A 26,416-nucleotide genomic window follows, 5' to 3' on the forward strand; every position below is an offset into this window, starting at 1 on the left:
AATATAAATATATAAAGTAGGTAGCGATATATACCGAAAACAACTTCGCGAAGCAAGCCCTAACTAGCAAACAAAATAAAAACATCATTTCATTAACTAACCTCTCCTTACGAAGATCACTGTTCCGCTTCCGGAAAGTCGCGACGAGTGCTTGCAGCTCGGCTGAGTGTCGCTCGTACACCTGCGATAATTGTGACGTGAAGTCTGACACTGCAACAAAGGAAACATCAATAAATATGGCTTACATATTCTTTTTGCTTTATGGCTAATTATTTCAACTTCTGCATAATATTTTAATTGGCAATTTAAGAACTACGCCGACAATTATCTTAAATTAATTTAATTACAGGCACATAAGGTATTCCAATTTATAAAGATGTTTTCGAGATCTCTAAAAATATATTATATCAGACTGACAAGAACTTTAGCGTTTCCGGGTATTAAAATCTAATCAAAATATTGACCAAAATGGAGTCAAATGTCCAATTAATTGAAATTCTATCGAACATGTTCTTATGGTAAAATTTTGGTTTGTGGATGTCCAGAGACGGATTTTCCAGGACTGCTAAGTTAGATACCGCCCTGGATGATCTTTTTTTAACCGGTGCCTTAATTTTTTTTCTGGAGGTAGGGGCTTAGATATGTTGTTCGCTATGCGGAGATAGTCCTCAGACCGTTTTAAGTGGAAGACTGGTACTTCTCCGGGTGTGCTGGTCCAATTCAGTTGTATCCCTTTGGACGCAATATGGCACTAGCAATCATTAAATTATACTTTAATCTCTTTGCGTGATAGTTATGCAAGTATAGTAATTTCTCTAATACCAAAAGTCTGGTTTCATAGTCTTCTCCGCTCTTCTTTAAGAATATTATCCTCGGCCATTTCTAACGCAGTAAGTGAAGCTTTAGGCCAGTGCCGGATCAGGACTGTATGTTGGACGGATCACCTGATGTTAAGTCAAATTATGGGAAATACATCCAGTAAAAGTTACACTGTGAAAGTATGACTTTGTCATGTCATACTGTGTCAGTCAAGTCCACTCATTACGCTCATCTTCGTTAGTTGCATCTGTCTCATACCAATGCCTAAGCTTGTCCTAAGCTGTTGCTAGGTCACTCTCTCATTAGCCGCAAGCCGGTATATCGTTAGTTGTTGTCGTTGTACGATGTCCCTCACGCAGGTCATCAGTAAAACTTCTACTACTATTACAACTACGCTTAAGCACATTGAACGAGTGGCACCTCAATCCCCATCCATTATGAAAGGGTAACTGAAGTTCATTATAATAAATAACAAGATAATTTTAAAAATTGACGTGCTACGTACACTTTTAAAATTATCACCTTTTTATTATATTTTTGGGAACAAATGACATATGAAATCACTTTACACCGTAGGGCTATCAAAGAGTTCTAAATTAGAAATTTACATATCATTGGATTTGTTTCTAATTCACCAGTTCTTAAAACGTACAGTGTTTCCATTGCATGTTTAGTGTTTGTCCATTGTTAAGACATTATTGATTTGCTCGTCTTAGCAATTTGGTAGTAATCTTCATCGTTTGTATTTTACACAAACACTTTTTATTCTCTTCAATATGTATCGAATATTTTGCAGTGATTTATATACGAGTACATTGTAATAGTATTACCCGTTTCAAATAAAATCTTAACTTTTTGAATATTTTAAATATTTTGTTACAAAAATCTTATTATAAATAAAAGTACCATCTTCAACATTGTTCTTTAAATCAAGTTCACTGAACCTCTTTAGGGACAGTATGTTGTGTGGATTAAGCTTTAGCGCCCGGTGCTAAGTCTTGCTGAAAGGACCATTCTTGGTTATGGTATATGATGTTTTTTCTCAAAAGCCACTTGTCTTAGCTACCTTCTTAAGACTTGTATCTTGATACACCTATGCCATTAACTCAAAATCTTTTTCATAAAATATAGTTTAGTATTATGATACCTAATATCCCTAACCTCGCCAAAGTCGGACGTCTACGTTGCGCTTGTCTGACGAATCTTCTATAGAACTTTGAGCATTAACTTGGTCGTTATTTAGTTAGTTATTATTTTTAAATAACGACCACTATATTTCTTATAAGCTTAAAATCCTGAGTCATCCTCTAAAATAAGCGAAATGTTACATAGGTGCTACATTTATGTCTCCGAGATAAAATATTTTCCTTTTAGATTGGATTTCTACGAAATCCAGCCTGAGCTGCTTAAATCGTCTTTTAAGTATGAATCCAACGTGGATGGATAAATCTTTTACTGTCAAAAGTATTATTGTATCGATAGCAAACATTGACTAATGCAAAGCGTATGAAGAGTTTAAGAAGAGTTTGCATTTGGCTTTATATTTTCTATTCCTACTTTGGGTAATGCCATTGAAATACATACAAGATTGAATGTTTCACAAATCTTTATTAATTAAATTTATTATTTTGTTTTTGCCATAATAATATATACGTTTTATTTAATAAATTATATTATGTTTATTAACAGTCTCTTATATTTCCGAAAATTATACAAAAATAACTTTTTTAATTTATTGATAGCTTGTTATAAAATATTGATGCTATGTTGAATCAACATTTGAGGTCTACAATTGTATACATTTGTACTTGTTAGCATAATATCTTCTACGAAAAGGATTTATTTTATTGGCGTTTCCCCGATACTTCTATCGGGGAAACGCCAATAAAATATACCACGTGATTCTTCAATCACGTGGTATAAATTATTGGATTCATTGAATTGACATCGTACATTTACGTTAATATGTAGAATAAATAGTGTCGGATCAAACATATAGCCTTGGGAAACACCATCGTTCACGAATTTGTATGATTCGCTCAGTTCGAGAGCTGGTGATCTTCTTAGAATTTTCGTCATTTGTATCGTTATGATTACAGTATACTAGAAAATCACAGGCAATAAAAGCCTAATCCGGTGCCTGTATGATACGAGCTGGCGTAGATTTACCTGGTATTTCTCATTGATGATGATGTATTTTTAAAATACTTTAATATCTCTCTCTAACTTCAATAAAGAAGCGCTAGGAGAAAAGTTAAGAAAAACTAAACATTATAACTGATGCATCCAATATATTATAAGATTAAAACGCGTGTAATTGTAAATGTGTTTTTACATTCGATTTTTAAAACCCGACGTTTCAAGACCTTTCCACATCTCGTTTTCAGGGGGAGATCTGGAAAGGTCTTGAAACGTCGGGTTAACTAAAATAACAATAAAAATATCACTTTTACACAAAATCTAATGTAGAAACACAGTTAAACGTGTAACACTCGCGTTAATCAATGAAAATACTATATCTCTAGTTATCCGGCTGACGTATTATGCAACATTCTTGAATATGATTTAGTGAAAAGTTCAATGTGTATACACTGTGTATTGTTGAAATAATGATTTGTTTCATTAATTTATTACTGAAAATAAATTGAAATTCACAACTTAGCTGTTTTTAAGCATTCTGAATTTTAAAATTTTAATACTACAAGTTTTAAGCTTTTATTTCTATCGGCAGTCTCTACAAATGCCATTTTTTTACTATTAAATTTAAAAAGAATTTAGATATCCTTTTGCAAATTGGAATAATGTATAAATAATACATAAACATCATATAAACAGCGACTCGTCAGATTGGATTTCCAACATCAGACTATTTCAGGAATAACTTGCTTGAGTTATTTGATTCTCAACTTACTGCTCAATGAACTCTGACGAATGAGCCAGTGATCTGTGATCTATCTGATCTGTAAATAGCCAGCCAACTTCAGGAAATTGTAATTCAGACTATTTACAAAAATATCAATATATACCGAATTCAAATATCGCTCGCGGTTCATTAAATGCCCATAATATAATGTGTATCTTCATTTTATTTACTTTGATCAGGAATTATAAAAACATAAAATTCAATGGAGTTTAAAAAATAGAAAGCAGAAAGCTTTACATTTTTATCGCCCGTTAATAATTTCTTAGGTAGATTGGATTTACTTTTTCGATTCATTTCAATAAATAAATAAAAAAAAATTAATAAATATATCTATACGTTACTTCAAAGGTTAATACATAATATTTATTCGCTTTTCTTAGAAAAATAGAATTAAAATTAATTACTAACCATTAAAATATTAAAATTTCGAATTATTTCTTTTTTTGATATAGCGCTCATTTCTCAATATTTTTTAAGGAATAAATTCGGTAAAGAGCCTATACGGATTGGGAATAACACATTTTTTTTTATAAGTTACTCATTTAAATAAGCTACAAGAAAAACAATAAATTTTATTTCAACGATAAATGCTATACAAATATACTGTTAAATTTCGAACATAAATTGAATAATGGACGCGGAATGCCAAAGAGTCCTTTCATGAGAATTTTCATTTCTGATAAGATTGTTTCCATATGCGTAAAGGAGTTCGGCGATCTATGGATTTAACAGCACTTACAGCGTTTTCAGTTCGAACAGCACGCGGCCGCTTCGACCTATTATGCCCTGGTGTCTTGGTATATATGTCGTTGGTATATAGTTACAATTTCTCTAGTGATATTATAATAAAACGGAAGATTGTCAATAGACCACATTTCTTACAATTTTACGGCCTGGTTTTAGTGACATTGTAATGTCACGGGTACACTATAGTGATATTAAAATACATCTAGGTAAATTACAAATGAAGGTAGCAGTGTGAGATGTTGTGCGTTCTGATTGGTAATTTTTTTCATACGTAATTTGCAAGACAGTAGTAAACATTGGTATGCAATTTTCCATCAGAAATTATTGTTGGAATACTAGTGAACAAGGGCCCATTTGATGCCGTTGTGGTCAACTGCCTAAATTTGTTTATAGACCTACGAGTGACAAAAGCCAATTCACTTAGATAACAATTAGGTAGTTGATTACACTAATGCATAACTAAAACGTAATGACTAATACAATAAATACAAGAAACAGACCAATCAGAGACGGCCTCATAAAGTAACGACCAATAAAATTTTCAAAATATCATTGTCTTACAATATCACAATGTGTACCCGTGACATTTCAATGTCACTAAAACCAAGTCAATAAATTGAAAGAAATTAAGTCGATTGACAATCTACCGTTTTATTATATTAACACTAGTGAAATTATAATATCACGGCTTTGATATATAACTGCGACATATCTATCAATAATATGGACATACGGCAATCATTCCAATTCTGTTTATCACCCATTCCGTTATTGTGATTTATTTTAATATATATAAATTACGTGACACGTTGTTTGTCCGCGATGTGTCCTAAACTAATGAACGGATTTTAATGGGGATTACTTCATGGAGTGCAGTTTGGTCCAACTTGAGAGGTAGGATTGTTTTTATTTCGATTTGGGACCCATAATTATTTTTATATTACAATATTTGTTTTGTATGGACATGTTTTCTATGAGAGAATTTAGTGACGCATGGTTTGATAGTTACGCAGTGAAACAATTTCATTATAACAACAGATAGCATTTTTACGAAATAATTCTTGATATTATGAAATATTATTGACAATTTCCTATAAAATAGTATTATTTTATTATCTACAGAACAACGTCTGTCGGGGCAGCTGGTATAATATTATAAATGTGTGAAGTGGCCATAGACTTACAATATACCAGCGTATCAACAAACAAAACCTGCAAGAGTGAAAAGAAATCTCTAACGGAGATAGAAAAGATAATTAAATCTTTTGTTTCTGTAATTGATTTTGACTGACAAGTTGGAAGCAGCAGCCACACTTGGCATTCGCTCCTAAGTTTTAAGTATAACTAAAAGTACTCAGCTCCTATACAATGTGCTCAATATCAAAACAATAGATAACAGACACAACACAATATTATTTTTATTATTATTTATTTATACTATTAATCATTTACAGAAAGATTCTTAAAAGCTAACATAGTCCCGCAAAACTGTTTGGACAGTTTGTCTGCAGGATCAAGTCTCTTGTAATACAATAATGCTCATTAGAACATTGATTTTGTATAAGTGTAATTGACAATTATTGATAAAAATATAATAAAAAATCTAATTTAATTTTAAGGCAGTCTTGACAGTAAATATTTCTTAAGTTCAGTTTTAAATTTTCTTTTCCTGGTTTCTAGTCGGATGTCCTAGGCAAGCTGTTTAATAGATAAGGTAGGAAATGGTTACGTATTATCGGGCTGTCAGCTCGTGTAGTCTATTTGGTACGCTGGTATAGTCTATTTGGTACGCTAGTATAGTCTATTTGGTACGCTAGTATAGTCTATTTGGTCCAGACTGACTGGTCTAGCTGTCATGTGAATAAATCTCATACCAATGAGGTTATATTTTTATGTGAAATAGCAAGTACACCACACTTAAACCTTTATTATCGTGTTTCAAAAAAAAAGTAGTTACGAACTAGGATTTAATTGCGAAATCTCACAACAACCTTAAAGGTAATGCTTATATTGAGTAGATCTATCTTGTTTGTTGAATAATATTCTACATACAAGAATATTATAAAAACAATAATGTGTTATTCATAAATCTTCTGTCTTGTTCAACTCTCAAGTTGTGGCTTAATCTACAGGATTTACAGTTTTACAGTTCACCTGCTCAACCCCAATATTTGCATATTAGGAAATTGACATAAGATGTCGCTCATTCAAATCTAAACAATTTTATTATTTTAAAAAAGATAACCCTCGCTTCTGGGAATAATTTCACAAATTAAATTTGAAAACAAAATTTACGCAGTGGAAGAGCACTCGCACGGAACGCGAGAGGTCGCGGGTTCGAGTCCCGCGTCGTTCATAATTTAATTTGTGTATTTAATCCCGAAAGTGAGGGTTATTACTTTAAAAAATAACAAATTGTAATGTATTAGCTAATACAATAAGAAAGGGTTATAGTAATTTACCTTTTAAGCCTTCGGTAATCACACAATTGCGTGACTCAAGTTGTAGCTGTAATATATAATAGCAACCATTAAATAAAAAACGTAGAATATTATGAACTAGTGGACCCAACAGACGTTGTTCTGTTATAAAAAAAACTCTTGCGATTGGAATTTCTTTAAATCCTTAGCTGATCTCTACTCGGCGAAAGGAATATTTCTACCAAATTTCAAACCTCTACGCCTTATGGTTCCAGAGATATCGTGATGAGTGACTATATATATACGTGGAAAATCTCTTATATATATATATATATAGATAACAATTGTCATCATTGTACAAACTTCAATACTGAATTGGTAAATTTTGGACTGATAAGCTCCTCCTAAAATTCGTCAATGCTGACGTCTTACGAGAAAATTTTCCAGTAAAATTTTAAAATTTTTTTCTAACTTCAGAGTCTTTCATATAGCTGCAATCCATAAATATTTGATTCAATAAGTAATTATGAACCCATGAAAACGTATGTATCCTATAAAGTAATAATAATAATAATTAAAAGGTTTATTTTCTTCAAAAATACAGCAATCTTATAACTAATAACAATATTATGGACATTACAGAAACAAAATGGTTTCTAGTCAGCATTATGTTGGGAATTTTGCTTCTCAACGCTAATAACTATTAAATCTATACTAATAATTAATGCAATGTTTAAAAAAGAAATTTTTTAAACATAAGGTTAATAGACAAGATACCAAATAAAAACATAAGACAAAAAAAAGTAAACTACAAGATGGTGCAAGAGTAACGAAAAGAATGAAATGGAACTGGGCAGGACAAGAAGATCTAGCTAGAGTAGTCTGGTCACATCATGGTATCCGAGAGACGCAAAACGTAAAAGAGGCAGACCTACCACCAGGTGGATCGACGGATTAATTGCCTCTGGACCCGATCAACAGCTGACAAAATATTGTGGAAGAAAAAAGGGGGAGGCCTTCGCCCAGGTGTCGGATGAAGTATAAACTATAATTTATAGTAGAATAACAGTTTTTTTTATAGTTAGAAGTAGTTTTAAGGCTTGAATAAATAAAATTAATAAATAAATAATTAATGGAAAGCTGTCTTTTCCTTCGGTTATATTGTGAAAACTACTGAACCAATCGGAATATCACATATACCATAAGATTAAGCGTGTTTCGGTGAAGGTTGTGGTGATGATTTACCAACATATTTTGACTTAGAAATGCCTATGTAATTCAGACAATGTGATATTGCATTACATATTATGCAAATCATACAATAAGTGGGCACGTATACTTAATTTATGTGGCAAAACAAGGTTTGTCGTGTCTGTACTTGTAGTAGATTTGTACAGGTAGATAGAGGATATAGGTATTGATAGATATTAATGACAGTGTCATTGGAAGCGCAGAAGTAAAAAATAGGGTCTCACTGAGAGGCGGGAAGGCCACGCGGACGTGGGCAGATCTCACGCCCAGTATACGTTCAATACAACTAAAGCTTCTATATTATGTGCATTTATTTCGCCCACCTCTCAAGAGCCTGCGTTTTAAAATAAATTGCCTGAATGGCCGTATCATGTCAATGTGTTGAATTTAACGCTAAATTTTTTCGCCTATACGGACTACAAATATATTATGCTATTATATTTATTGTTATTATATATTATATTAAATGCGAGATATGGATCTGGATGCCTATAATAAGCCTGGTCTAAGCTGGCACAGGACCGCGATAAATAAAGTAAGGTCTTTGCCCAGCAGTGGGATCCAATAGGCTAATAAAAAAAATTTAAGTACAATATAAAGTTTTCTATCGTTTTGTAACAAATTCATGAGACGTTTGTCGCTTCGGATGCTTAAATATTGTAAATCAACGATGTGTACATAAATCATTAAGTTTCCCTGGTGTTCCCAATGCATACTAATAGGCTGAGATGACAAACGATGTTCTAACAATCAATGCTTTTATTTTCTTTTTATAATATCAATTACTGTCTGCTGCCCGTGACGTCATCTGCGTGGACACCATATAGCAGTAAAAATACTATGCCTACTAAGCTTTTTTTATGAAAATAAGGGATGAGACGATGGTAATTGATACGCCCTGCCTACTACGCCGGCACTACAATTGTGCTCGTCACCTTGAGACAAGATGTTAAGTCTCATTTGCCCTGTAAATTCACTAGCTATGGCGGCCTTCAGACCGAAACACAGTAATGTTTTCACATTACTGCGGCGGAAAAGGAAAGTTTCCCATAATCTAGTCGGCATCCTGTGCAAAGGGGCCCCTGGCACTGGTAGCTTGATAATATCTAGCTTAAATGTTATCCCGAGTCTTGTTAATATTCATGTAAAATTAAATTCAGTATAATTAAATTTCTTATGTTGTTGCGATCTAGCCAGACATTCATATAAACAAACAGACAAGGCAATACACGTTGTTTTGATTTAAAAGAGCGACTTATTGGGATTATTAAGAGAGAATTATTGGGGTTGAGCACGTTATCAGTGGTAAAGTAGATCCTAGCGCGAGAGTTGAACAAATATAATAAGATTTACGGATTGTGTGTCATGCGGACGGTTGGCTTAGTAGGTAGACCGCTGGGACGTATCCCGACAGTAGAACTGTAAACCGAGAGTAAATATAAGAAAAAAATATCTATTCATTGTTTGCAATAAAAATACGTCAACATCATCGTACCAATGTTGGTCTGCAACAATGTATTAAAAAGAGCAACATTATATTTCTTTCGGTTTTGATACTATCAAATTCATAGTAATTCGACTAAACACAATTTTACACGAGGATAACCATACAGGGATAATTTTACCCCTTGAATTAATCCCTTGGATATATTTGTTTCCTCGTTTCCAACGTACCTACGGAGTACGCTATCTCGATATTGTTATCCTATGGTTTAAAAGTGAATTATGAACGAAGTGTGAACGAATATACATTCGTCAAAAATTCATGTTCTATTGTTTCTTCTAACGTTACCTGAAATGCCATATCAATTCAATTTTGTAGGATAATACAGTGAAATTTCAATTGTTGACAGCTTGTTTATTTTTATTCATATTCTAGTTGACAAGTGACATCTGCTATGACAACTGTAATGTCTCAGTTTATCCCTTTATATCGCCAATATAATTTGCGTATAGTTCTTAGGTGAGAAGTTGGTAAAATTCAAATATATGAATAGCAGTCACCAGTAAAAACTTACTCCAGTTTGAACGAATCCGCTCTAAGTACGAGTGACTAGTTATATTATGAAATTATAAATTGTTGCACGAAATATTAATCAGCCTGTTTTTCCTTGAATGTATTATGTAGAGTAAAAGCGGCTTACGATTAGATTATATTTGAAGGATTTTTTGTAGGTTGGGGTAAAAGAATTTCCGCAATTTATATGAAAACTCGAGAATATTTTTTATTAAAAGTTTTTTTTTTAAATTTAGTTACAGTCCTTGTGCCAATATTTCGATTTTCATCATGTCATAATCCTCGAGCTGTAGAAAGTTAGGGACATCTGATCAAAAAACGCTAAAAGTGGTTTTAACCTGACTAACTAACTAACTGTCGATGTTAACCTGACACTGCTTAAATAACTATGATGAGATCGATGTAAGAGGGAATCTGAAGGTTAGGAAAGGTTAAGATTGCACAGTTTTATATCGCAGATGCAACAACACGAATGGGAGGCTCCTTTGCACAGGATGCCGGCTAGTTTATGGGTTACACCTTGTTGATAATATGAACAAGCCTAAAAATCGCAATGACGTATTTTATAAAGTAAGACCCATATATGAGGCAATTAGAAAGCAATGTCTTCAACTTCCGCTTGAAAAAGAACTATGCGTTGACGAACAGATAGTTCTTTTAACTGGAAAGCACACAGCAAAGCAGTTTAAGAAAGGCAAACCTTGTCAATGGGGTATCAAGCTTTTCTTCATGTGCGGGAAAACTGGTCGAACGTACGATTTTCTGATTTATCAAAGTTCCACCCCTGAATTGGATAAAACACTCATAAAAAAAGTTGGTTTCGGTGTATCTGTAGGATTGCATCTTATAAAAAGAGTCAGGGAAAATAATGGACATGAGTTATACTACGATAACTACTTCTCGTCCTATCATATGCTGCAAATTTTAAACCGCGAAGGTATAATGGCTACCTGCACAGCTCGTATAAATAGATTTGTAAACCCTCCCTTGCTCACAGATAAAGCTTTAAGAAAGAAACCAAGGGGTTTTGCTCAACAGATTGCAGTACCGATGTTACAGTTGTCAAGTGGTTGGATAAAAACCAGGTCTGAAAGGGCTAGCAAATCAATAGCATCTTAACGCCAACAAAGGGTAGTTATAAATAAAAACGTCTCAGACTTCAGGTGCGTGGGCTTGCATAAAGAGCTTTTATAAAATATTTTCTAACAAGGTAATGAAGTTGCTTAGGACGTTGAACGTCTGCTTCTTGGATGACTTCATTAGCGTAATATTTCTTGGTATTTTAAGAAAATATATTAAAATTAATGTGTTTAAATAATATTACTTGTATGTATAACATTAACGGAAAGTATGGCAAGTCACGCGTTGCGAGCATAAACACGCCGTGCAAGACTGGGCGCGACAGCGAACTCATCTCATTAACTATCATGAAGTACCACCGATAGGCCCAAAACAAGTACCTACTTAAGACGTTTCCAACAACTGTATAATATAGTTAAGGGAAGAGAAAGGGTAAGTATTGGATTAATAATTTTATGACAGCTTAAACCGTCCATAATCCAAAAAAAGACTGAATTAATTAACTAAAGCTAATATTTTTGACTGAAATTAAGCAGACGCACCTTACTAGTGGGAGGCTCCTTTGCACAGGATCCGGCTAGATTATAGGTAACACAACTGCGCCTATTTCTGGCGTGAAGCAGTAATGTGGAAACATTACTGTGTTTCGGTCTGAAGGCCGCCGTAGCTAGTGAAATTACTGGGCATACGAGACTTCACATCTTATGCCTCAAGGTGACGAACGCAATAATTGTAGTGCCACTCAGAATATTTGGGTTATTCAAGAATCCTGAGCGGCACTGCATTGTAATGGATATGGCGTATCAATTACCATCAGCTGAACGTCCTGCTGGTCTCGTCCTTTATTTTCATAAAAAAATCTATTGTTTCTTACGTAACTCAGTGGCGCATTAATAAGTCTCATACAAAGCAAGTATAGAACTTACACACCCCACATTTATATTGTAACTGTGACCATTTGGTACAAAAATAATATATGTCATGTGAAACTATACGTCATATCCACTGCTAGCCATGTATGAGAGTTTCCTTTTAATAATGTAGGTTGCTTATTAGAACAATAATTAACGCGCGCTGTCAGAATTCAAATGAGTTTCCGTGTAACTTACATGTTGTTAATAGTGTTATTATAAGGAGTAGTACGTAACGTTTTAAATAAAATATTGTGAATAATATTTTTTGCAAGCATATTGTGTAAATGCGATTAAATGTTTCTGATTTTACGCCAGTATGTATTCTTGGCATGGTATATTGATCGAATTTCTCTCCGTATTATTTTATTTCATATCAACATTAACTTGAACGAATTTATTTTTAAAGTGAAACTTTTATTACATCGCCTCAAATGACCGATTGTAATAGGGATGAAGTTGTAACATTAATTTCAACTAATGCTTTCAAGGCAGTTTGGCCGCGCGGTTTAATGCACCAGATTTAAGCTCTGGTTGCCGAGAGGTAGGATGGGTTTGAAACCCACACCCGATAATGTTTTATTTTTATGAAAAAAAAACTACGTTTAAAAAAACCGACTTCAAAAACTGAAAAGTATCAAATAACTAAAAATTTAATTTAATACAGCTCTTATGCAAACCTTTACCTTTAATATTAATAAAATACTATTATTTAAGTATATGTGCTACCTATTGATAGGTTTTAAGTCAGTGCCAAGTCCTAGACAAAATAAAACTTAATATTATAAACTTACTGTAATTATTAAGGTTGTCTGGCCACGTGTGTCTGTCCGCTTGGTTCTAGACGAAGCTATCCCGCTCAAGTCACGCGTGGCGAGTGTAGGTACCTTTATTAAATTTGGCTTGGCACCGACTTCAAAGCTATCAATATGTAGCACATACAAATAATAGTATTTTATTAATATTAAAGGTAAAGGTTTGCATAAAAGGTGTATTAAATTAAATTTTTAGTTATTTGATACTTTTCAGTTTTTGAAGTCGGTTTTTTTAAACGTAGTTTTATTTTTACGTTTTAGTATCAGTTAATAATAATATATAATCAACCTGAATAAAAACACCAAAAAAAAAGCTAATAAATGCTCATAAAGTTAAAACTAATGGGCCAAACTATGTAAAATTTTATGGGACCAAATGGCATCTATTTCGCATCGAACAAAAGAAGAATTACGTAAATCGGATCATAAATCTCAGAGTAATCGGTGTACATACATAAAAAAAAATACTGATCGAATTGATTCCTCCTCCTTTTTTAAGAAAGGTAAGCATAATAATATAATAAATAAATTTGTTTGTTTTTTCGTCCGATTATTATACTGATTAATAAGTTATTTATTGATAAAATAGTTTCACTGGCATCGTGGTTTCATAAAACCACACAATTGCTTTGTTTATAATACAGGTTGTATTACAAATTGAACAAGCCATAATCAGGTTAATTAATGCTTCATCCACATTGAGTGCAAGCAGAAACGTTAATTCTGAAAATTAATTAATTATTAAAATTTTGAAACTATATTTCAACACCATGAGTGTTTGCGAATATCTTAACCTTTTCCTCTGACACTATTTCTTATCTTTTCTTCTTAAAAATAACTTTCTTAATTGCATGAAGTGTACTCAATTATAACAAGCTTTCGTGAACCACTGAGTTAATGTTTACAATTAAAAGGATTGATCATTGACGTACTATAAACAATAACACGCGCATTCGTAGTAATAATAAGTCGTCAAAAAATGTCCAAGTGGCGATGACAATAACTCATAAAGATAACATTAAAACATTAATTTATATTCACACCTTGTTTCCTGGTAGTAATGTTCAAAGTCTATTCAAAATAGAAAAATAATAATACTAAAATAAATTACAGGTTCTTGCGGCCAATTTTTTACCGGCCTGACCTGTAGAATCGAGCAGTGGTATCATGGAATATGATAAAAAGGGGCTCATGTACAGATAATCTAAATGCGATTCAACATGACCAACTGACGCGTGACTCTTAAAAAGGTTGAACGTCGGTAGATTTCACCGTCTTTTTCAACGCAAATAGTTCTACATTAACTACGTCTATGCAATTAACAATATTCAAAGTTCGGGCTTGCAACTCAATAACAACACTGGACAGTGTTTTAGCTACCAAGTTTAGATTCTGTCGCTATAAATTTCTAAGTTTCAAATAGTTCGCAAAGTACTCCTAAAGCTGCATTAGTCAATGGCTGAAATGCAGAAGTCGTATTCATTCCGGTTGATGATTCATAATCGAGATTTCATTTCGCAAAATCACCATAAGGCTAATGTTTATCTCTTAAATTAAATTTGTGATCAAAATGTATGTTACAAAATGTTAATCACATACATTTTGGTAACAATTTTATTCAATAAATCCCAGAAGTGAGGGCTATAGCTATATGTTATAACATAAAAAATGGTTTTTCTCTCTTAAAATTACACAATTAGTTGATATTATATAATCAAAAAAAAAATTTTAACAAAAAAATAACCGACTTCAAAAACACTATTTCAAAACAATATATATAATATGCACTAAAAAAGTATAAAAATAATTGCGTATTTTTATACAATCTAATTAATTAATCTAATTCTAGTTACGATTATTGTTATTTTTGGAATGGGAGTCCTTCCGCCGTAACCCGCTCTCGCCTCTCGTCTCCTCACGACTCAAGCACATCTCACCTATAAATATGTATGTAGTTACAAACCTATCTTGGATGACACCAATTCCAAAAATTACAATAATCGTAACTAGAATAAATTAATTAATTAGATTGCATAAAAAACGCAATTAATTTTATACTTTTTAGTGCATATTATATTTATTGCTTTGGAAAAGTGTTTTTGGAGTCGGTTGTTTATTTGTTATTTTTTTTTTTTTTTTAAATTTTATTTGAGTACACTAACTAACAATTTGTCTAAATATGTGTATATATATTCAAAAATTGCAATGTTGCAATGAACGTAAGCGCTTTGCAATTTGATTACAGAGAGTTGGAATTCTGCCACAGATCGCACCGTTACTGTAAGTCGGTAAGGAGTCCCATTGATCATCATATTCGACTACGACAATTACTTGACCATAACTATGTTATAGTAGATGACTTAAATATCCAGATAGCAAAAAAAAAAGATTCAGCCGAGTATCCTTAATTTGCTCCTAAGAATTGAAGATTTCCGTTACTTTGTCATGGATCCGTAATCAGAACCTAACCAAACAATCTTTGAAGTATATCCTTTCCAATAAAAAAAGAATAATCGAAATCGGTTTGCGCGATATTGAGTTTTGCGTTAATTTATCATCCACTTTGCTATACTTATGTAAAGCAAATTTAAGACTTTTATGGTTTTTTAATGGATGTCAGATCTGGACCAAATTACAATAGGACCACACGGGAAGCACCAGCTTTCAAATAAAAAAAGAGTTATCAAAATCGGTTTACCCAGTCGAAAGTTTTAAGGTAACAAACATAAAAAAAACATACCGACGAATTGACAACCTCCTCCTTTTTTGAAGTCGGTTAATAAATTGGGCTTATTGAGTTATATACAAAATAAACTCTATTAATTGTTCTTTAAAATATTATGTATTCTCTTAAGAGAATTTAACCAGTGGTTTTTAAAGCACCTTTGCACCGGATGCCGGCTAGATTATGGGTACCACAACGGCGCTTATTGCTATATATATATAGATATATTCTATATCTATATATATATAGCAGTCTTACAGAGTTCCAATCAATGTCTTTAATTTGATCAGAAGGCTGATTTAATCAAGTACCAGTTTTTTAAAACAAAAGTGAAGTAAAAGCGCTTAGTCAAGTCACATCGGAGTATTGGATTCAAACAAGGTTTCAAGAGATTAAATTAACTTTATCTGGCTTGTAAAAAGTTAATAAAACTGTGGTCTGGTACTTTATAAGCTTTATTGTATTGAGTTGAGGCTTTTCTTCAGTCAGTTTTTTCGAAGACTCGAACGGTTAGCTCAGTTGGGAGAGCACTCGCACGGAACGCGAGAGGTCGTGGTTTCCCGCATCGTTCATAAAATTTTGTTGTCAAATTTTATTTGTGTATTAATCCCAGAAGTGAGGGTTATCACTTTAAAAACATAACATATTGTTTAGATTAGCAAGAGCGACATCTCAAGTCAATTTCCTAATATGCAAATTGGGGTTGAGCAGGTTATCAACTGTAAAGTAGATCCTGTAGATGAAGCCACAACCTGAGAGTTGAACAAAGCATACAAGATTTTATGACGATACGTCACTCGAACGGTTAGCTCAGTTGGGAGAGCTCCCGCAAAGAACGAGAGAGGTTGTGAGTCCCGCATCTTTAATAAAATTTTGTTTTCAAATTTTATTTGTGTATTAATCCCAGAAGTGAGGGTTATCACATTAAAAACATAATAATTTTGTTCAGTTTTCTATTTATATTTATTTTTATTAAAGTTCTCAATTCCTATTACTAAAAATATTATAACATATTAAATTATATACAAATGTAAACAAAATGTTCAATCTTTACTCAAGTCTTAGTAGAAATGTTTAGTGAGCATTGCATAATATATGGGAACGTACACATTTGCTTGAGTTCTTGTGGCAATAGTCGTCATGCTCACTTAAATGTCATAACTTATGAAATTCAGAATTATATCTTTAAATGAGCAATTCTTGTATATAATATATAATTTGAATCTCGGAAACGGCTCCAACGATTTTAATTAAATTAAGTATACAGGTAGTTTCGGGGGCGAAAAATCGATCCAGGTAGGTATCAATTTTAATATATGTAGGTTTTATCGGTGTTTTAATGAGAAACAGCTACAAGAACATTAGAATACAAAGGCAAATTTTGCCAGAATATACAAGACTATAATAGCTAAGATGGGAGTGATCTTGAGTGATCCGGAAAGCAGAAAACCCCGGTTAGAATACAGATGTCCCATTAATTTTTTTTTGTTCAAGTTTTGTACCTTCTTAAAAATCCGAGCAAGTCTCGGTCATCCAGATATTTTAATTTATACTTGCCGCATGTTTCGTATAACAGATAGAGTTTTACAGTAGGAATTTTCAAAAACTAAAAGCAAAATTCACTAATACGTTAACCGACCCAATGCTTTTGTGTTTATCAAAGCTTTTAATCTGTATCTCACTGTCTTTTGACAAAATCCATTAAAGTTAATATTAGTCAATTAACCAAATGGATCCTTTGAACAGGTGGATTTATTATTTAAGCTGATCCCTTGCTCTATTTCGTCATTGTCTCGTAGAGTTTGTCTGGAATGGATTTGGACACAATGAAATCAAAAATAAAAGTTCTTGTGCCACGTTTGAAGCACACGTGTCGTAATCTTTCCGTGCACGGTCCCAGTTTCCTCGCCCGTAACGATGTTCACTTTGCATACAGATTGATATATTTCATCGTCTACATTCACGTTTGGATTGCAGCAGTAGCCTCGATTTACAAATACATATCAACGTACCAGGATGACACGATACGATTCACGACACGCACCGATTATCTAGATTGGAATACAACGTTTCCTTCTATCACAGTCTGCCAAATTGTCAATAACGATAAAATATTACATCAAACTCAAGGCAACGATAAGCCAAATGAAAAGAGAGCTGATTTATTCAAACAAGTTGCCTTTTTTCGCGGTGACTGTCCTAGCTGCTCGATACTTTGCGAGAATAGCACAAATTGTGAAATTGAAATTACTCTTTTGAGCTCCTTGTACCGTACCACGTGCAAAGATCTTTTTATTGATTGCACATGGAATAATAAGCCAATGAACTGTTGCCTGTACTTCAAACCTATTCCAACTGAATACGGCACGTGTTTCTCGTTGAATAATAATCAATTTAACGAGAAACACTCTTCATATTTCGTCGCGTCATCTCAGCAACGAGGGCTTGGAAGTCTTTCAATCTCTCTTTCTCAGGATTATGAAGCTTTTTTACATTCACAAGATGACGTACCATTTTGGAATATGGAACATGATCGGAGAATAACTGTCACGGGTGGCTCACACGCAACAATACTATTCTCTATCGTAGATATTTTAAACGAACTCGAAGTAAAGTTGACGGTCCCGGATGTAAGGCAATGCAGATTTCCAGACGAAGTGCCAGATAATTTCCATGGCTTTCAATATTACAGCTATTCAACATGCATTATTCAGTGTCGCATTCAGGCGCAGTTGGAAATGTGCGGTTGCGTTTCTCATTTGTCACCAAATGAATACAGGGGGATACATTGCGACTTGGATGGATTGCGTTGCCTGTCGAAGAACTATGAATCACTCAGGCAACTGAAGATACCCGGTAACAATGAAACTGGTTTGGAATGTAAGTGTTTATCATCTTGTACAGAACCTGAATACAATATAATAGCGAAGAAAACTGATATTGCGAATGACGATAAAAGTAGAGTTGCAAGTTTTATTTTAGGTAATAAGCCTTTTGAAAGAGTGACAAGACAATTAGCTCATACAACGTTAGATTTAGTCGTTGCAGTCGGTAATTGCTTTGGATTGTGTTTTGGCGGATCCCTTTTGTCGATAGTTGAACTTTTATATTACATTTGTTTTAAGCAGTGGAAATACACACATAAATAATGTTTCTTTTAGATAATTCCTATCATGTGTTGTAAAGGCGTAACCAAGCAAATCAAATCAATTTGAAAACAATTAATATAATACCGGATTCAGATAATCAAATAAATGAATTTTCCTTTTCCAGAGTATTCAACTAGCCCAAAGCTTTAATTGGATTCTGATCTCAAAGATTAATGAGCAAATAGTTACTCTACAGTTCTACCTGTCCATTAACTTGTTAAATATAATTTCTTGAAGGTTAAAGTTGAAAATAGAAACGAGAAATAAATCATATTATTTGTAAAGACATTATCCTCGTTGAGGCTGGATTTTTCTTTTCAGTTAACTGAATTGGCTTAAGCCTGCCAGATCCTATTACCTCAATTTTTTATAACATTTAACAAGTCTTCTTACTCCAAAGGTCAGGGAAGAGATTTTGTTTTTGATTTGACTACTGAATTTTAATCCAACATTTAAATAAGGTAAGATTTTTATTATTTAAGTAATAATAAAATAAATAAACATGCGAAATTCTTGCATAATTTAAATGTTTTGAATAAATGCTATTCTACAAAAATAAACGTCTGTTTGATCTATATTTATATGAGTAAAAACTTATATTATCAAAATAACTTTTATTATTTTCCATATCATTGTATGATGATTACAATTTATCGGTTGATATTGTTTGATTTTGTATTTTACATTTATTTATCGTTTTTGATCGTGAGTTGAGCAAATTTCATCTGTCATCCGTGCTCTATATTGTTGTCCTTGGCCTTCTTAACCCTAAAGGAATTTCATACTTTTTTTTTAAATTTTCTCCCCTTTGTTTCATGTTTGTAGGAAATAAATGACACAGTTTCCAGCCCCTTTTTATGATGAGGACAAATAGAATACAGGTCCCTTGATGGTAAGTGATCACTGCAGTCCATACTCTCTTGTAACACCAGAGGAATCACAGGAGCGTTGACCACCGCATAAAGCGTCAAATAAATGAAACACATTAGCGGGCGAGGATTGAACCGGGGGCTCCGTGATGAGAGTCAAACGTTACACCAATTGCGACACCAACGCAACACATCTGTATGAAAGCAACTTGCTAGAAGATGTAAAATAACTTATCAAAAGTAGTATTTTATAAGAGTAAAAAGTATTAACGAGTAGGTATAAGCATTCTTACCAGAAGCATAGGAAGTGATATTACAGGAAATCCTACTTATATTATAAATGTGAAAGTTTGTATGTCTAGATGTATGTTTGTACCTCTTTAACGCAAAATCTACTGAATGGATTTTGATGAAACATTATAATAATACAGCTTACACAGCAGAAAAACTCATAGGCTATAATTTATAAAACTATAGTGTGAATTATCCAAAATATAAAATAAGCGTGAAGTAAGTAGAAAAGAAATCTGCAATTTATATGGCAATACTACGTTTGCCGGGTCTGCTAGTAAAGTAATATTATTATTATAGTATACTACTTATTCGGGAATACGTTTGTCTACGCCATGTGAACAATGTCTTCTATAAAATATGCACGAGTAATGCTGTATCTAAATATCTAAAGCGGGTAACAGAGCTTGTAACCACGAATATCTCGTCCAACTATAGAAAGCACTCAAGATACAGTCCCAACAGACATAACATCATAACTATATTTACCTATTCTCTTGCAATTTACTATAATAATTGCAAGTTGTACAATATAATAATTAAGAGTTAATGAAACAACTAGATATCACCATAACATAATCTCCTGTTTTAACCGACTTCAAAAAAGGAGGAGGTTCTCAATTCGCCGGTATGCTTGCTACCTCAAAACCTTCGACTGGGTGAACGGATTTTGATAATTCTTCCTTCCATTCCATTAATGCTTCCCGTGTGGTCCCATTGTAATTTTGTCCAGATTTGACAATTGCATCTATGAGAAAACCATAAAAGGCTTAAATTTGCTGTATCTATGTGGACGACAAATATACGAATAACTCAATATCGCGCCAACCGATTTCGATGATTTTTATTATTGCAAAGGATATATTTCAAAGGTAGTTTGGTGAGAGTTTGGTTGGGTTCCGATTGTGGAATCTATGACAAAATAACGGAACTCTTCAATTCTATTCTTCTTTATACATATTTAGACAAATTACTAGTTAGTGTACATCAAATTCACTAAAAATAAAAAAAAATAAAAAAAATTACCGACTTCAATACACTATTCCAAAACAATTGATATAATATGCACTAAAAAGTATAATAATTATTACGTATTTTTTTACAATCTAATTAATTAATCTAATTCTAGTTACGATTATTGTAATTTTTGGAGTTGGTGTCAGCCAATATATGTTTGTTACTACATATATAGTTAAAGGTGAGATGTGCTTGACTCGTACGCGCGACGTGAGGTGGCGAGAGCGTGACCACGGTGGGAGGACCCCGATTTTAATGCTCTTTTCACCAACGGATAGCGTGGTTCTCGGGAAAGGTTTTAGTATATAATTTTAAAAGGTTTTGTATAACTTTTAACTATTTCTACAGAAAAGTCCGCAAAGGCATATGTCTCTCTCTTAAGGATCACATACTATATCCATTTTAATACTTTAAAAAAATGCCAATTATAAAGCGGTAATGTGAAAGCTGTTTCCACAAATACGATATTAACCTAAACGAGTTAAGTAAACGTACTTTACAGACACCCCAACCTGAATCTGTCCTATCCCAGTCCGCATTCAAGTAGGATGTGTTTGGGGTCTTCAGGCTTCACAGCAGTATGTGCACATGTTTGATTCACTGAGACCCATTCTGGCTACGCAGCATACGCTACCCAATGCCAGTCATAAACAAAAATATAAATCAATTTAAATTTATAAAATAGTATTTAAATTTCTTAAAGCCGCTCAACGTGTCTTAAGAGTTTTCACTTGCTTGATTTAAAGGAAGAATAACATTTCATTAAAAGCTTTATATTTTAAAAAAAATATAATAAAAGAGGCGGTTATTTTTCTCACACAAAAATGTCGGGCTAAAACTGACAGCGCTTGACAGCTGACGAACACAAAGTAAGCTGAATCGTTTGAGGTTAAAAGTCAAAATCAATTGTATTTTTATTCAGTTAATATCAAACTTTCTTTGATGTCATTTATATACCTACTATAACTAGCTTCTGCCCGTGACTTGGTCTTCACTAATTAGTATCCTGTTCAATCGGAAATGCAAAAATATTTAGTGACATCAAAGCAACTCATTTATTTTGTTAAAAAAAAGTAATTTGACTCATTAAAATAAATTATAATTGAAATAAACTATAATAATCGTAATGATAGTTTTAATTTTATTTAGTCGTAGTATTGTAAGTATAGTTATAAGATTTGTTTTGTTTGAATAATAAATTAATTTACAATTATAAAATAACCTGTGATTTCAAATAGGGACATTGGTCGTGTTCAAATATAGCAGGACCAATTTTCGAAGTCCATCGGCCTGATCGACCAATATAATTCTATGTATGCATAAGATTAAAGAAAACGAATTCTTACACAAACAAAAATCCTCAAATAGAAATATATTTCCTTGCGAATTTTCAAATTGATCGTTTAACGAAACGAGCTAAATTTTTTTCTTTATTTTAATGGGCTCTTGATTAAAACATGACGAGAACTAACTCGAAGGTTAAACAAATGAAATTTAGATGAAATTAGCGTCTTACATTTTAAGTACCTATGTTCAATTATAGTAATCTAGAAAATTGTAATATGTAAGCAGCTACAACTATACAATCTAAAATAACTTATTTTATAAACAAATCCCTCAAACTCCCTAGATTTTCTTTTATGCGTTACAAAATATTCGTTACCCTGCCTTTATAAGAAAGAGACTGTAGGTATACTTCTCACGACTCGGCCGTTTACAACGTTTACGATTTAAAATTCAAACTGGTGCTAAGTTGAAACTTTGTTATAAGTTCCCGTTGGCTCATGTTAGTTCTGAATAATTAATTGACTGACCCAATTTGCTATGTGTTTTATAATGGGAATATAGAAACTTTATTAATTTTGATGACCTCTTTTATGACGAAAAACTTATGCTTAGCTGGTTGAGACTATGATTTGCAATTATTAGCAAGTCCCAAATATCCTAAGCTGCTAAACTAATATTATTTTATACAGGATTTAACCAGACAGACTGCGAATACGGAAGGTTTTTGTAGAGCTAGATCCCCATAACTAAATCATAGCTATTGGCATTTTAGCAAGAAGGTTCTATAGTTGCAGAGAGAAATTTTGAAGGTTGATTTAAAACTTTTTTAGACAGCAATGTACTGCAATGTACAGTACCTACAAAATAAGGGCCAATGTCACTTGTACTACGTTTCTAATGCTGACAGCTGTTGCGGCGAAATATATTTCTGCTTTTTATTTTTTTAATTCTAGGGACTATTATGGGCAATTATAAAATTATGATTCATAAACGGACAGCATTGCATTTTAATTCTAAAAAATTAAAAATAATCTGCATTACATCATTCTTTATTTTAAGAATTTTCAGTGCCTTCGTATTCAGAAACATTGTCCAATTGCAACACCTCACTTCAAGGATGTATTTGTTTTACACCCTGTATAATATTAATCATCTTCTCTTTTCCTCTAAAGGAAAAATTAAATGCGTTTGGACCTCATCATTAGATCTCTATCAGATTAATTAGCTGACAATTGATTTAGTTAGTGTAGTTAAAAGAACTTGATTGAGCTTGCTATTGAGTACAGTACGGTATATTATAGTTACCATTAAACCTATTATTTAGTTTTAAAGGCTTATATGCTACAAAATGTTTTATACCTAGTAAAAATACTACTGAATATATATATTCGACCGCTTCTCTACTGAAATCAAAGCAAACTAAAAACCAATTTAATTTACGCAAAAACCAATACGAAATTTAATATTGAATACTTCACAACGTTTGAAGGACGTTCCAATCAAACACATCGACAAATATTACGTCCAAAACCTGCACGTTGCAGACCTTACTATTGCGGCAACATAATCCTCTGCAAACCGCAAATGCGGTCGGATTCTAAATTGCATTGTTGAAACGATTTTACCAGCAAACGGACTCACCTCAAATTTAACCCTACAGCTTCGTATAAATCCACTCTAAATAAACGATTACTATAACTCTCTTTGTTGTAAATATAAATATTAATGATTATGCATATCATACCTGTTTTTACTAATTTAAAGGTGACTTGCTGTTGGTTCTTGAGCTGTTCATTATGCGTTGGATGTGTCAGCTCTCTCAGAACCATTTCAAGAGATGGCTGCTGCATCTTGACAGAACGTTGTGGAGACTGCTCCTTCGACCGACTTAATTTACGAAAAAAGCTGACTTTTTTCGGTTTTGAATTTATCCCTGAGAACAAAAAAATGCATTTGCTTAATGGAGAAGACTTTTGAAATCCAAAGAATTCAATACTAAAGATTCATCACTCTTGTTAGGATCAGGCAAAAAACTGATGAAACATTGTTAAAGGTGAAGTACCATGCAGCTGGTTGTGAACACTCGTGTTTGATTAGTCGATGAGTTTCAATCAATGCGTAACCCAAACTCGTTCAAAAACCTTCTAATGATGACCGTTGAGGTGTCGGCGTTCCTGGCGAGGAGGTGAGGATTGAGGGTGTCAGAGACGAGTTAGACATCTGATCCGAATAAGGACGAGGTGGAAGTAAACTAAGCGATGAAGCGGAAGGAGATGGAAAGTGTGGCGCCGAAACATCAGATCGTCTATCAGGCTCTGGAGTTGTAACTCGAATGTTGGAACAAAATTCCGGAGTACTGGCGACTTCAAACAACGCATCGAAGTCACGGTCGAATATGTTTTTCCGCGAAAAAGCGGGTGTAGGTAGTGGTGCAGGTAATTCAAATTCATCTGGAGCAGGTGTTCTAACAATCTTTCCAAATTCAGTATCTTCATGTCGACCCAGTTTTTTTAGGAACTTGGCCTTGGTGCGCTCACGCAGCTTTGCCGGCCTCTCTAGAGATGGCGTGGGCGAAGCCGGCGCGCGTTGTGCTGGCTCGGGGGGCGCCGTTTTGGAGGAAGATGGGGCACAGATTGGGGTAGTGCTAGGGGTTGGGGTCTGAGCTCTACTCGGCACGAGGGGCGGCGGCCCAACGATCTTATCAAGCGTCGGACGCTGCCTCGGCCGGGGCAGCAATTGCGTATTGTATGTCAGGGAAACTACTTCGTCTGCGGGATATATTACGTACATCCCTGGCGAGACCGCATCGCGCCGGCCCCTCGCGCCCTCCGAAGAGGAATTCGCGCGCTTGTTTCCTCAGACTATCCGAGTGTCAGACAAATAATTACTAATTTGAAACTTTTTCGAGTAGGTACTCGGTTAGTTGTTAATTGGAATGTTTGTTTCAATATCTCGAATTGTGATAGGATTAAGGAATGTTTTGAAAGGGAGATATTGAGCCATATGAAGGAGGTAGGGAGCTTTCTTCAGCAAATATCAGCTCAATAAGCTGATTTCTTCAACCTGTAGAAAATAAAAACACAACATTAAGACAAAACGTCTACAGTTGAAACTATGAATACTAAGCTCACAAAAGTTTATACATGCTTAACATAGGAATATAACGTATAAAAGACATTTGAAACATCAAAAAGGACCCACAAAGGTCCTTTAATATTAAAATGAAAGTAAAGTAACGACTTTACCCAAGCCGTACCTATTGTGCGTAAATCCACATTTGTGTGGTTTCGCTTTGACATATAATAAATATATGGGCTCGATTTGCGATTATTCGATGAGCAAATATGTTTGTTTGAAATTCATATCTTGCTTAGGTCACTTAATGGGTATCGCCGCGTATACATTAGTTAAATTACTTTAATATTTGTGAAATCCTGTTCCTCGTGGTCATTTTTTGAATTCAGAGCGAAGTGACTGTATCACAACTATAAGAAGGTAAAAAAATATTGAATACGCCGTATAGTATCCGAAATATTAACTAGCTTAGCTAGGCATTGCGGAGCAGGGTTGTTGACCATTGTCACGTCACTACACTACACTGACGCATAGAGGCAACTGAATGACGTTACGCGCCGTAATGAATATTTAAATGATGCGGAATGAAACAATTGTAGCTCAAAAACTACTAGCTTGATTTTATTGAATAATAAAATAATGTATTTATTAAAATAGTGTATCACTAAGTCATTATATGGAAGAAATTTTTTCGATTTGACCTCGAAATATAGAATGAATTGCAGTGCGTCTGTGATTACTTTGGTGTTGCAAGACGGAATGGGCAGCGGTGATGACTGAACATTAGGTGAATCATTTCCCAAATAGAGCTTTTTCTGTCCTTCTCTCAATTTGTCTATTTTGCTCTTACATTGTTTTTATGTCGTTGTTGAATATTGATGATTTAATACACCTAATACTAGGGTACATGAAGGCGTTTGATAACCAATACCACAATTGAAATGACAGCGACCTGTCTCGGCAGTTCGTTTGCCTTCCCAAGATTGTTTAGCGGCCGTGTAAATCGTGTGTATGTGTGCG

At 33.6% G+C, this 26,416-nt stretch overlaps 1 protein-coding gene across 3 annotated transcripts in view; it reads right to left on the bottom strand.

The window, feature by feature from the left end:
• Positions 1–26,416, bottom strand: part of LOC126968458 (uncharacterized) — a 252,731-nt gene that overhangs the window by 160,734 nt on the left and 65,581 nt on the right. For 2 of the 3 annotated variants that reach the window (XM_050813504.1, XM_050813505.1), the window contains exons 2-4: positions 24,463–25,384; positions 24,066–24,254; positions 102–210 (exon numbers count right to left, since the gene is read on the bottom strand). In XM_050813504.1, coding sequence (XP_050669461.1) covers positions 102–210; positions 24,066–24,254; positions 24,463–25,111 — 947 coding nt within the window. In that variant the 5' untranslated portion in view covers positions 25,112–25,384. The remainder of the gene's footprint in view (positions 1–101; positions 211–24,065; positions 24,255–24,462; positions 25,385–26,416) is intronic. The other variant, XM_050813506.1, reaches the window with a different exon arrangement.

This window comes from Leptidea sinapis, chromosome 15 (genome assembly GCF_905404315.1).
Source record: "Leptidea sinapis chromosome 15, ilLepSina1.1, whole genome shotgun sequence".
NCBI classification, from domain to species: Eukaryota; Metazoa; Arthropoda; class Insecta; order Lepidoptera; family Pieridae; genus Leptidea; species Leptidea sinapis.